General features: G+C 40.7%; 1 protein-coding gene across 9 annotated transcripts in view; it reads left to right on the top strand.

Annotated features, from left to right (window-relative positions):
• The first annotated feature begins 647 nt into the window (after nt 1-647).
• sorcs2 (sortilin-related VPS10 domain containing receptor 2) overlaps nt 648-13,356 on the top strand; it is a 347,990-nt gene continuing 335,281 nt past the window's right edge. For 4 of the 9 annotated variants that reach the window (XM_042401563.1, XM_042401562.1, XM_042401560.1 and 1 more), the window contains exon 1: nt 650-1,025. In XM_042401563.1, the coding sequence (XP_042257497.1) occupies nt 678-1,025 (348 nt within the window). In that variant the 5' untranslated portion in view covers nt 650-677. Of the gene's footprint in view, nt 1,026-9,012; nt 9,115-9,715; nt 9,794-13,356 lie in introns of those variants that run through there. The other 5 variants (XM_042401561.1, XM_042401559.1, XM_042401557.1 and 2 more) reach the window with 3 other exon arrangements.

Here is a 13,356-nt window from a genome sequence, read left to right as displayed (position 1 = left end):
AGGGCCAAATTGTGATGTCTTATTCTCAGGTCATTGTTCCACATGCTCACAGAAATGTAGTAAATAGATGTGGAAGCTTGACTAGATTACTCTTGTCGATGATGACAAGCCATCTGGATCGCCTATGTATGATTATACACACACTGATGATCAATTCCTGACAGTTGTATGACAGTTATTGGCTCAAATAGTTTGCATGTGAGGATTTAAACAGTGAGATAAACATGTCTGAGAGTTGAGCTGCAATAATTAAACAATTAATTGATGATAATCGACTGATAATCAATGAATCCTTTATTTTCTTAAAGCACACACTTCTAAATTAAAATGTTTTAAAGATAAACTTTATGCATCTTTGAAATACGTATAATTTTTAATAAACCAGTTCCTCTTGTGGTGACACTATGAAGATGGACTGTGTAATCTGATTTCAGTTACAGGAGGCTGCAGCTGCAGGACAGCAGATGGCACCGCTGCGCCGTCCTGTGGATCCCGCTTGGCACAGAGACGCGTCCACGTTGTTCCCACTGTCTGCCTGAGCTCCAGTTCCCCTCCCTCCCTCTCTCTCTCTCGCTCTCTCTCTCTCTCGGCTTACAGTATACACCTATCTATCTTCCACAAGCATCGGCAGTCTCTCCATCAGTCTCTGCGATACGAGCGCTACTACGGCGCAAAGCATGGCACCTCTGCGCCCCGAAGAACAGGTCTTCGCGCACCTATGCGTCTTTCTGTTGACCGCCTCGGCCTGGATGGCACTGCCGGGACCCGTGCGCTGTGACAGCGGGGCTTTAAACCGGCGTGGCGGAGAGTACCGTACGTTTAACATGGGCGGCGGAGACGGAGGCTCCCCGCCGGGCTTACTGACTGACGGTGACGAGGAAGCAGTCGGCGCGGAGAGCTCACCCCGCTTCAGGAGAGCGCTGTCCCGGGAAAAACAAATGTCCCTGCTCAGCAGCTCATTCGTGCTCAAAGGGGATGCGACGCACAACCAGGCGATGGTCCACTGGACAGGAGAGAACAGCAGCGTAAGTAGCCTACCCCCTCCTTGTCCCGTACCGTCACGATGCGCTGGTTCATGCACCAATCCCACCATACCCCTCTTTGTCACCCTCCACCATCCATCACTCCAGACACAGCGCACATCACCAGAAACAAGTTATTGTTCTCGCAGGAGGCGGCTGCTGCAGAGGCACACTGCGCGGCACGGTATGGTTTTTACGCATCCAGGTGGTCCAGCTGGACGCGCGGTGGATGTTATCAGGCATCGGGCTTTCTTGACGAATCAGACTTTTTAAACGTTTTCATGTCGGGGGGCCCCTCATATAGACATGAACACACTGTCGCCCCAGACTTCCATTACATCACATGGTGGCCCAGGGTCACGAGCATGTTGTTATTGTCTGTTTACTCTGCGTTGCGCAGGTATCATAGCATTCAGACTGGAACTTACTATTATTTATGTCCTTTGTTTGGTTTAATTACAGTTCAATTAACTGATGCCTCATTTGATTTGGGAAGCCCTTTTACGACACAATTAGTAACCCCGGGAGGATCTCCTGACCCCACTTTGAGAGCCACAACAATAACGACTCATGCCACAACATTCAAAATGAGTCCAAGGACGCGCCTGTGAGCGCACAGAGCCAGTGTGGAGACAAGGAGCGTGTACTAAACAGACAGTTCGGTGCTTGATTTAGTCACACGAAGCCATGACTAAAATATTGATGGAGCTTTTTATCCATGAATTTTGCAGTGCCTTGTTTATTTGTGGTTTGAAACGTGATTTGGGTCATATGAAAATGGATATAGTAGCCTATTTTTTATGCCTTTATCATCTGTATCTGCCTAAATAGTGGCACTATAGTAGATTTCAGACAGATGTGCTTATATCACAAAAAATAAGTCCCACTGGGATTAGATAGTGACATCAGTGGAGACTAAAATAGCACATGTATCCACTAATGTCAGTATTAATATATAGACAGTGACTTAAGCTTCTATAAAGGGGATATTTTCGGGATATTTAAGTGATTATGCAGTTTCATGATAAGGTCACTGTATGAATATTATAGTGCTTTTTCCTGTGGGCCCAGTCAAGTGAGAGCAGCCTCACTATGTAAACAAGCAGTCTTTGTGATAGATATTGACAGACGCCGGGGGGATTTGAGTGGTGGTGTCTGGTGGGGACATCACTTGCAATCAGAGCCTTTTTGTGAGTGTAACACATTGCTGTTTTACTGGCAGTGGCTGCAGGCAGGTTTTGGGAGGGAAAAAAAAGAAATATCATAAAGGATAAAAATAATCTGACTGTGAAACAACCAGCCAAGCCATTTCGCTCAAATTTGCTGGAGTTTCATGACAAATTGGTTGGTAAATAATGTGAATGGTGACATTTGCAGGTAATGTTCAAGTTATTGGATTATCGACAGAGGCAAAACAGATTGAATTTAAAGCCTGCGTCACAGACTGGTGGGTCCTAATGGCAGCTAGAATTTTAAAAAGTTGAACTTCATTTGTCAGAAATCTTGTAAATTTGCACAGCATATTCACATTTACTTCACAACAGAGGCAGAAGATCTGTTTATTTCAATCCAGATTACTCTTAAAGGAGTTTTCAGGAGTCTCTATTAACTGTCAAGTTTGGAACACTGTAGCTTTAAAGTTGAAGAGAAAATTTATTTCTCCACTTTTTGTGAAAGGAAATCTAAACTAATGATACTGCAGCTGTGTCTATTTTTCCATTTTTCAAGAGGATAAAACTCTTTGGATATATTTGTGGAAACAGCATCCAAGCCTTGAGCCTCTGAGTGGGTATTCCCCATGGCAGTGATTGACTGACATTTGAAGGCCGATGTTGCTATGAATACCCCCAAAGCATTAATACATGATGTCCCCCCCCTTTTTTTTATCGAGCCCACATAGCCTTGGTTATATTCCGTAATAATTTAGTATGTGTTCTGACCATTTACAACATTTAACATTTGGAAGTTTCCATCGTGCTCTTAAGTTTGTTTTGTTACTTTGATAGTGGATACTAGTAAGCCAGGCTAGTTAGCGTAGGTTGCTAACGTGGGCACTTATTCTTTCCAACGCTAGACATTAGTTCTTGGTCATTTTATATCAACACCCTGCTTATATCCCACATTACAATAGAGGGGGGCTAGCTAGCTTTAACTGTGATGGCAAATGACAAGACTGTCAAAACCTGTGATTCATATAGTCATAACAAAGAAGTAAATGGAGTATAACAAAGGGAGTAATGTAAGGAGTGTAATGGGTAAAATTTAAGTGATTTATTAATTATTTTCACTGTCCACCCACACAGGTAGTCCGCCAAAAAGCAATGCTAAGTGGAGAACAATAATGTAAAAAAAACCCAAAACAAAACAAAACTTCCATTTCTTCTTTTTGGTAATTACAATTTGACTAAGTCAAAACAAACACCAAGGATATATACATAATGAATTTATTTGAAAGGTTAGTTTTAATTACAGTTCACCTTTAAGGAACTCAAACTCCAAAACTTGATCTGCTCAAACAAACTGGCCAAAGTCACTTCTGAGAACCAGGCACCACAATTCAATAATGACTTGTGGGAGTCTAGCACTTTGGCATTTAAGACAGGGCATTTAAGTAATAAAAAAAAATTGACATTCTCCCAATGGACTCTGGCCTTTCTCGTGATGAACTTCCCCGTCTCCATCTCCTCTTTTTTAATTTTTTTTTTTTTAATGGAGGCAACGAGTCTGTGGGGATCCTAGCGCTCAGGCTCTGCCAGCCGTAGGAACTCCAAGTTTGACTTATCCTCAATTAACTTGGTGTGGGTATGTATTCTGAAAGGTCGACGAGACTGAGTTCATCCCAGCCTAATAAAAACACAGACAAATGGTGCCATTCAATTTCCCTAAGGGTGACATTTATGAGCAGCACGTGGATTGATGGGTGGGGAAAATGAATCTCTGCCTCCCCTCTTGTTTCATCATGTCGTTTTCGTATGAGGTTCCAAATGTAAGTCACTGATGAGTGGGTCAACAGCGCAGAGGACTCTAGTTGTCAAATCTTTCATGGTGATGGGTAATCAATGATGAAAGAAGGACCACGAATAAAGACAAATTTCAGTATGTTTTCCTGTTTTCCTCATGCAATTCAGACTAACCACCACACTGCTGTATGTAATATGTATGTTTGTGTTTGGGGCTAGTTCTATCCCTTATTTGTCTGCCAAGTGTTTTGACAAGAGGATGAAATGTTCATTTACCTTCATAGTGAAAGTGCTGTTATTGAAAATAGCTCTTGTGTACTCTCCCCTGTCCCTGTGGCAGTTATGGCGACAGTCACTTTACTTTGGCAAGCCTTGATTGGCCAATTGACAGCTTAGAGCATAAAAGAGCTCTCCCTCAGGCATCTTCCAGAGATGTCCTTGAAGAGCAGAGATAGCTGGTGAAGTGTGTGTATGTGTGTTTGCATGTTTAGGGGGTGTTTCAGGAAAAGAGCTGCAAATTTTCAAGGAAAACAGACAAAAAAAAGTGGGTGTGGATTCTAGATCAAAATAGATTAAGTGCAACAGAAAAATACTTGCTTTCCCTTCAGGCTCTAGATCATCAGTATTTTAAAAATCCAATATTTAGGAGGTCAAAGGTGGAAGCCACAGCTCCTTGATAATATTCATGAACCCCAGCATGATTACACAGGAGAGAATTTCTACGAAATGAACTCAGAAGAGATTCTCCTGCATCACTCAGTTCATTATCCAGCATATTTTGTGTCTGTAATTGTACATAGTAAATCTGCATGTACGGTACATCTCTCATTAAGTAAATATCAAATAGGCAAAGAGTCAGCGGGCTTGTTTTATCACACAGTTTCAGACTGCAGGAATTCCCTTATCTACATGAGTTGAGTCATTTGTCCGTGCTTGCAAACTGAGCCAGAATTCAAGATTCTTCTTAAAATTTAACCCCATCCCCGGTGCTATAAAAGTCATTGCCATTGTATATTTTCAATAGCTCTTTCTGGAGATAAATTGTCAATTGTTTGAGAAAATTATCTATTCCCAAGTATTCAAGAAAAAAATGCCAAATTTTTCCCTAGGATACTTTCCATTCCACCACATATTAGTCAATTTTCCCTTAAATTTTCTGTTTGGTGTAGTTAAAGGTGATTTAAGTGGTATAGATAAAGTGATTTATTGCATTCCCATAAAGTTGATTGACTCACAATAGACAGCTTTAAAAGAAAGAATGGTCCAAATTGACGCAGCCCAAGCTGAGATATGCTAACTTTCAGTTCCTAGTATGGGTCAATCTCCAAAAACACTGAAACCTACATTTCCCATAATGTAGCTCATAAGCATCTTTTTGTTAATCCCCCATGTTAGATACATCTTTCAAACTCCACACCCCCAGTGGGACAAAATAATCTAACTCAAGGTCCACTTACCAGCTTTCCATGGTACCTGATCAAACATCTGCTGATGGAGACCATGAGATGTGTTTAAAAAGCTCAGAGAAAAGATAGTCAGTGGACCTTGAAATAAGATTATGTTGACAATCTTCTCTTTCCCAGCTCAAGAATGAACTTTGATGCTGATTCAAAGACTTTTTTTGTATCTTTTTGTTAAAGAACATCATCATGGGTTATTCAGTCAGACTTGACAAAGCTCCTCCAAAGTCATTGAAAACATTGTACAACCATTTTTACAGGCTGAATAGCACTCCCTACAACAGGTAAACTGACCTTTATGTTCCTTAACTTAAAAGCCACTATGAGTAGGATTTGAAAACGGTGACACCTAATGGTGACATCACAAAAGACACTCACCCCCAATAGATTGTAGAAATGAATGGCCTGAAAGCAAAACATAGACTGTGCAAATTTCCACAGTCATTGTTGCAATTTTCTGCAAACAGTTATATCATTCAAATTATTTGAAAGATTACATAAAAATTTTACACATACTGTAGGGGCTTTAACATGCTGTCTATGTACAAGTGATTACAAGATTACAGGTTTAATGACATCACAGGATACTGGGATTTTATTTACAATTAAAAAAAAGTTAGACATTAATTGCAAATTATTATTCACCAACACAGACACAATAATGCATGCATGCATATAGAGTTTGTGAGTCCCGGAAGACATTCTGGAAAATGACATGAGGCTGTATAACATGATACCAGCTTTTTGAACGAAGAGAGCCTCCACTATTGAAAAGAGTCTCTTTGTGCCTCTCTCTTTCCCCTCTGAGTTGTTGACTAGCTCCAGGGAACTCTGAGCTGTGTTCGTCTTCCCTCTATTTCTATCTCCTCTCTGTGGTGATGAACAGCGTCACTATCTGTGTGTGTGTGTGTGTGTGTGTGTCTCCGATGTGTGCATCTGTATCGGCAAGGAAACAGCTCTCAACATTTAATAGGGTTTCTCTATTTTGTGTGTATTGATTTTTTCGTAGAGAGACAGATTATACATTGGCATCGCGCTCTACACCTTTTTTAAATTTGTGTGTATGCTTGCATGTGTGTTGCTGATCCCTTGCGGCCTGTCCCACAGTAGCCTAAGTGATTAATGAGCGGCAAAAGGGGTGCTGACAGTCCAAACTCTCGTCCCACCCTCTACCTCCAATGGGGAATTGTGGGTAATTCCGGCCACTTCCTGTTTCAAAAGCCCTCCTGGGTGGGAATAAGCGAAAGTAAAAGAAAAACATTGACTTTATGGACTCATAAATCTTTAGAATATAAAAACACTACAAAAACACAAGATAATCATTTCATCCACTACATGTAGAAGCATCATTTGGAAGGGAGACGACAACCTGATATACGGCTATGCTGTTTATCAGCACCAAAGACATAGTTTGTAATACTGGAATGATATGGAGAGATCATCAGGTCAATCTTAATATTCATATTAGATAACAAGACTTAAGTGAAACACGCATTTGATGATCATTTGATGTTCATACCATACAACGAATGTCTCGTCCATACAGAAGAAGTAATTAGGGAACAGTAGCTAGGATGTAATAATAAGTGATAAAAGTAATGAAAGGCTGGGGGATCACTAAAATCATTGGGACACATCTTCTACGAACTATGAATGTGTGTTCCAAATTTAGTGCCAAACTATCTGGTCAATGTTATAAGTGAAAATGTTGACCTACCTGCAGCGCAAGATGAAAAATCAGAGGATCGCCAAAGTCATTAGTATTCATCCCCTGGGCACCACAGATATTTGTACCAAATTTTGTGAAAATCTATTCAATAATATAATAAAAGTGATGAACCAATCTAACCAGTGCCATCCTTAGAGTCACAAGGTGCATAGTTAAAAACTCATAAAATAAATAAAAGAAGTTCCAGGTCCTTTTTAATATTGAGTTTTGAGACTCTAAAGGGCAACACACACTGGTGGTGTATGATGCGTGTCAAAACACCTGCACCCATTCTTTTCTATAAGCCTGCACATGAACTCCTCAGGAAAGGGTACTGTCCTGTTTCCCAGCGTTGATGTGTATTGGCTCTTCAGATAAGCAGCAATTTTATAACATTTGTTCTTCGGATCAACACATTCCAGCTACCTTGATTACCTCCATATTGTTTTTAAGCCCTCTGTTTGTATGTAGGTTAGGTGAGTGCTATACAGGTGTCAGTTGATGTGTTAAATTATGCAATGCTCTGCTTTACAGCTGAATGTATTGCACTTAAAGCAGCAGCTCACACCGGTGACATTAATGGCTACTGTCAATTACCTTTGTCATCCACATCCGCCTCTTCACTGTCATGTCATCATCGTTGTTAGCTGACATCATTAGTCTATATATATTCATCATCGCCATTCCCCCTTCTCACCTTGGTGTTGGGCTGAAGGTTATTTACAGTTAATTTTGCTTTCTTCATGTTAAAGATATGAGGTGACACCACCTTTTACCCTCATCTACCCTTCCCTCCCAGCATCAACCCTTCCCTCCCTTCACATTGCAAGCATCGTTTTAGCCAATCAGGTCAAAGGATTATCTGCCTGCAGCATACACCTAATCTAAACATGGCCTTGGTTGAATTTAAATTGAGTATTTAGAGGGAGCCATAATGTTTTATAATAAGGTGCTTGCCTTTGTTTGCATGGTAAATCATGGCTCATGCAGGTGTGTACAGTACACACTCATATATGCTGTAACAATACACTGCCATGCTCACTTGTTCTCTCGAGTCACACATGCGCGTGCACACACACTATCTAGGTCTCCAGGGTCCTGACTTAATGTGAAAGGCATTTGTTCACGCTTCACATACTGAACAGACAGTTCATTTGGCCCCCGGTTGTACTGTGGTGGAAAATTGTTTGCACATGTGAGGAGAGCCTTTCTCATCATTTATCTTGTCTGTCCTCGTTCATCCTGCTTAAAGAGACACTCCAAAAACCAGACTGTAAATCATCAGACTTGTTTGTTGGTTTTCCTCAGTCTTTTTAATGTGAATCCTGCACTACCTCCAAATGACAAAGTACAGTACCATTACTGCAGGCTTGCCACCCAACATGGCCGCCAGGACACATCTAAGCATAGTTGAGTGTCTTTCCACAACATCAGATGGCTCCTGGCTTCCTTTCATGGATGAATGATGTCTGCCATCCATTATGTCACTATGAGGGCTGAAATGTATCGCTGAGATGTTATGCTATGTCAAGTCGATGTTGGCCTTTAAAAAAATTTTGAACATCCAAACATAGTCTCAGTGCAGACTAAACCAGTCCTACAGCATAATCCATCTACTCAATATGTTACAAACAATATTTTTACCAACATAGTTTGAAATATGGCTTAATAAAAAGCATTTGTCACTAGCATTTTTTAGCTTTTGTGGCACCCTGAGTTGTTATGAATTATGTCCACAATTAGTTTGGGTTATTCAACTGTTTTGTTGTATGCTCAAAAAAGACTACAGTATTATTAATATTATCTTAAATGTGCTAAAATTGCTGCTACAAATTACATGATGCCAGTTATTGACAGTAAAAAGCAGTAGCTGTAGCGCTGGTAGCCCTGTGTGGGAGCTAGTCTGAACGTTGCACACTCAAGAGAAAGGAGAGCTGCTCTGAGAGTTGGTTCTCTCTTTCAAGGTGAGAAACTGTATACAAACTCCATATGAATACAAATTTATTGTCTGTTAATGTGTGGTTCAATATTTTATGCTGAGAAGGATATTAATGTTAGAAAATGAGGCAGCTAAATTAAGCTAACTTGTGAGAATAGTTTTCTGGCCAAGCTAGCCACCCTAGTTCTGCTGTTAAGTGCATGTGGTGCTATAAAGAGCAGCTAATGTGTAAAATTGCTCCATGTATGACATTTTTAGTTACATTTGCTTTGTATTTATTATAAGTTTGCTTTCTATTATGTAAGCCCAGCACATAGCCTGCTTAAGGGAATGGCTTTGTGTTTATAAGAGTTAGCATTACACATCTAAATGTAGCACAGAAATCTAGCCTTTATTCATCTAAAACTATTCACATGTTGCAGTTTTTGAAATAATATAGCATGCAAACCAAAGTTTTTCTTGTCAAGTCTATGTAACACTGGCTTACACATTAGTCCAAACAGCAACCACTATTTTTGAAAAATAGGACTGTTTGAAACATACAGAGCATACAGAGAGACTGGTTTGGGAAGTTTCTTTTGACATTTTGACATGTTGACTTTCTTTTCTACCATGAAACTGGAAAGCCATTGGAATTCTTTCTAACAGCACCATCCTCTGAGAAGGGGCAAGTTCCACAGTTTTTGGAGCCAAGTTAGGCTGTGGTGAGTATTTGATATTCAAAACAGTTTTTCAGTGGAGTATTTCTTTAATATGGCCATATGACGGGTCATACAGCTACATGATTTTACATTATAGAAAAGTTTCAGGACTATCAAACCTGCATCTCCCTGCACTGATTGAGTAAGGGTGTAACTTTGGTTTGAGAAGTGGGAGGAAAATAATAAAACGGGGGTCTTGAGGTCCTCCCCCAGGAAAAAAAATGCAATTTGAATCCCATTTCCTGCATTTCTACATATATGTAGGGACTACGGTAACATATTACCTAATTGCAAATCAGTGCTGCTTTTCCCTACCTTGCCCTCCCTGTCTTCCATAGACTACTACACCTCATCTCATATTTAATATGAAAGCAGTTATCCTATTGAGCCCGCCGTGTGTGAATCAAACGTTAAAGTAAACTAGCAGCGAGAGAGACTCTGCTATTCATACATCGTTGACGGATACTTGCTGTGGTTGAAGGTGGACTCATTTTCAAGTTACATAGGTAAATAGAAAAATCATGCTCTTTTACAACCATCTTAAATATTTGGTTTGTCAAATTGCTTTTTCCCCGTTTGGAAATATGTGACGGGCCGGTGACGATTTTGCTCACCAGCCAGTGTTAGTAATAGTAACAGCGTTACCTAGTGTATCAATGTCGGCTCAGTCAATGTTCGCCTAACACCAGCAGAGAGGAGAGGGGAGGGGGAGTTGGAAGGGAGACTGGGAGCTCTCGGTGTGTGCAGTTTCTCCAATTTTTTTTTCTTAAGTATAACAATAGTTTTCGGATTGTAAAAAGTGAAGGGGTCCTATACCGCATTCAGAAAAAGTGCAGGGGACATGTCCCCGTGTCCCCCCAGTAAAGTACGCCCCTGTGATGGAGCTCCAGTGGATGCTGGGGTTTCATAGATAATCTAAATAATGTTTTCAGAATGTTGTTAATATTCGGGATCTTATAGCCATTAAAAATTTAAAAAATACAGGGGCATAACATGTCTAATTTAAACCACAATTCACCTTCAGCTTCCAAAACCCATAGTAGTGAAATCTCATCAGGCTACCTGGCATGGCAGAATGCTGATAGTTCTGACTGTGAAGCAAGATGTGCATATATCTATGTTCTATCTTTTGGCAGCGTTGGCACAGACAACAATAGCGAGTTAATTGTCTGAAACATAAAAGCACTGTGGATGATGGAGCTTATCCGTTGATAAGATCTTCATCCAAAGCCTTTCCCTTACTATGGCCTCAGAGTTGGCACAGCAACGCTCATTGCCACTTGGCGGTAGGTAGCGTTTGTCGCTTCGATGCCACGGTTGCCTTGCTAACAAGACCTTGGGAAAGTACAGGGAGCAGCATGCTACTGTAGTGTTAGTGTCTAATTAAGTGTTTAGTGATGCCAGGTGTATGCTGCCTGCCTGGCAGCAAAGTTAAAACATCAAGACGTTTGTCTTACAGGTTGTTTTGAGGCTGCTGGCAATGCGGCTGAGAGATTGTTATCTGCTTGTTCCTGCATTACTGTACATGTATGAGGAAGGTGTGTGTGTGAGAGAGTGTGTGTGTGTTGTTAACATACTGCCTTCTTTTCTTCTCTTCTCAGTAACTTGTCCTCTCAGTTTAACAAGGTGGAAACTCTCAAAAACAAAATGACTGAATATAAGCACTTCTGTTTTTGTGTGTATGCCGGTGTGTGTGATTGGGCATGGGGGGTATTGGTTACCAAGCGACAAGCAAAAACAACTAGTTGGCAAGCTGTGGCACACAAGAAAGCCCCTCATCTGCTTGAACATCCCAGACATTCTGTGAACTTTCTTTCCTTTGTTGCAGTGCTAAAATGTACCCAGCATGCGTTCATTGTTTTTCCAGTTTTGTCCCTGTAAACAGAGGGCTTTTTTTTTCTCCCACGTTCCCTGTTGTTTTGCGCTCTCCTCATCGTCCTCTGCAGTTTCGCTGTCATGGTTGAAAGTTCCTGCTTATGTTGCCCTGGCAACCCACACTGGAATCCTGTTGGGGTCTTCCAGTGGTTTGGTTCCTGATCTGAATTCAGAGTGGCCCCTCGCCTCGCACTTCTCCCAGGTCCTGCATATTTCATGTATAGCTCTGGCATAAATATATGCCACTCATATTGAGATTGTCAGGTGGAATCCCGGTATCTCCAAAACAACATCAACATTTCAGGAACAAGGATATGAACCTTTTCTTTGGGCTGACCTTCATGCATTTTTGCATCTATCCCATTGTTTTTCTGCTGTTATAGACGCCAACCCATTAGTCTGTTCATCTTTCATCAATTGACAACCACTATCCAGATTACCAATGACATTTAATATGTGTATTCATGGTTGCTAGAAGATCATTCTTAATCATTTTCGTGACCCCCTGATCTTTCTTCTATCATCAGACCAAAATTTCCACTTTTCACATCCTTGAAAAAATATTTGCGAGATTGCCATGAAACTACTGGAACATGTTCATGCTCCCCAGAGGATAATCCTCTTCCCCTTTAAACACTCAATCTGCTCCCAAGGAGATGAACTTTTTAATATTAATGACTGCATAGCATCTTCTCTTGTGGCACCCTTAGACAAGCTCTACATTTTGAGCTACACTACTGTTAAGTCTCTAAGAAAAGAAAAAAATATTTGTGAATTGTTTGTTCTGTCCACAGATTTCATCTTGCTCATAAACCCACAGACTACACGTTTCTTCAACTGAAGATAAACTAAAACAATAAAATCAACCAGAATGGACATAAGAAGTTTTCACCTGACAATAACAATATATAGATATATTCAGGCTTGCCATATTTGGCTCTGGAAGTTTTAGTGTTTGTGCTGTGTGTGTGTGTGTGAGGGGGTGGTGTGAGATGTGTGTGTGCCTGCCTGCAGCTACTATAGGAGCAGTGGGAAAGCTCTCCCTATAGAGCCCCTCAGAGAGTTGTGAAATGCAGCCCAGCGGGGTTTCTCCAGTATTTCACCTTCACACCGACACATTTAGAGATTGGATCTACTTCCCTCAGCGCTAAGCCGTCCCCACTTTCTATCAAACCCCACCATCTGAACCCCACCTCTCACCAGGGACCTGGGTATTTTCAGTTTCCGTCATAAGCCAATTGGACAACAACAGCATGAAGCCTTCAACACAAGTCAGGCGTCAACAGAAAAATGGATAGGGATATAAAATGGGAAATCCATGTCTGTGGTTATGATTAGGCTGAAGCAAATACAAAAATACACAATATATTGTATACACAGCATGGTTGCATAACAGCTTATTTATTTATTTACAATATATCAGAACATAAAATCACAGGATTTGAGTAATGATTAGTTACAATACAAATAATAAATAAACTCCTACACGTAGCTGCAAAACACTTTTTGCTTGTACTTTGTGCCTTTAGGATTTTCACGAAAGGTTTCATGATGAAAGAGATGCATACCTTATGTTTTTATTTTGGTGATCACCTCTAGAGGACAGATTGGTCATTATGTCCTCATGTAAATTTTAACTACTCATTCCATCAGAAGACCATGACATGATCTGTTTCATCCCCACTGTGTTC

This window comes from Thunnus maccoyii, chromosome 22, assembly GCF_910596095.1.
Source record: "Thunnus maccoyii chromosome 22, fThuMac1.1, whole genome shotgun sequence".
Taxonomy (NCBI): domain Eukaryota; kingdom Metazoa; phylum Chordata; class Actinopteri; order Scombriformes; family Scombridae; genus Thunnus; species Thunnus maccoyii.
This window is presented reverse-complemented; position numbering and strand designations above follow the sequence as displayed.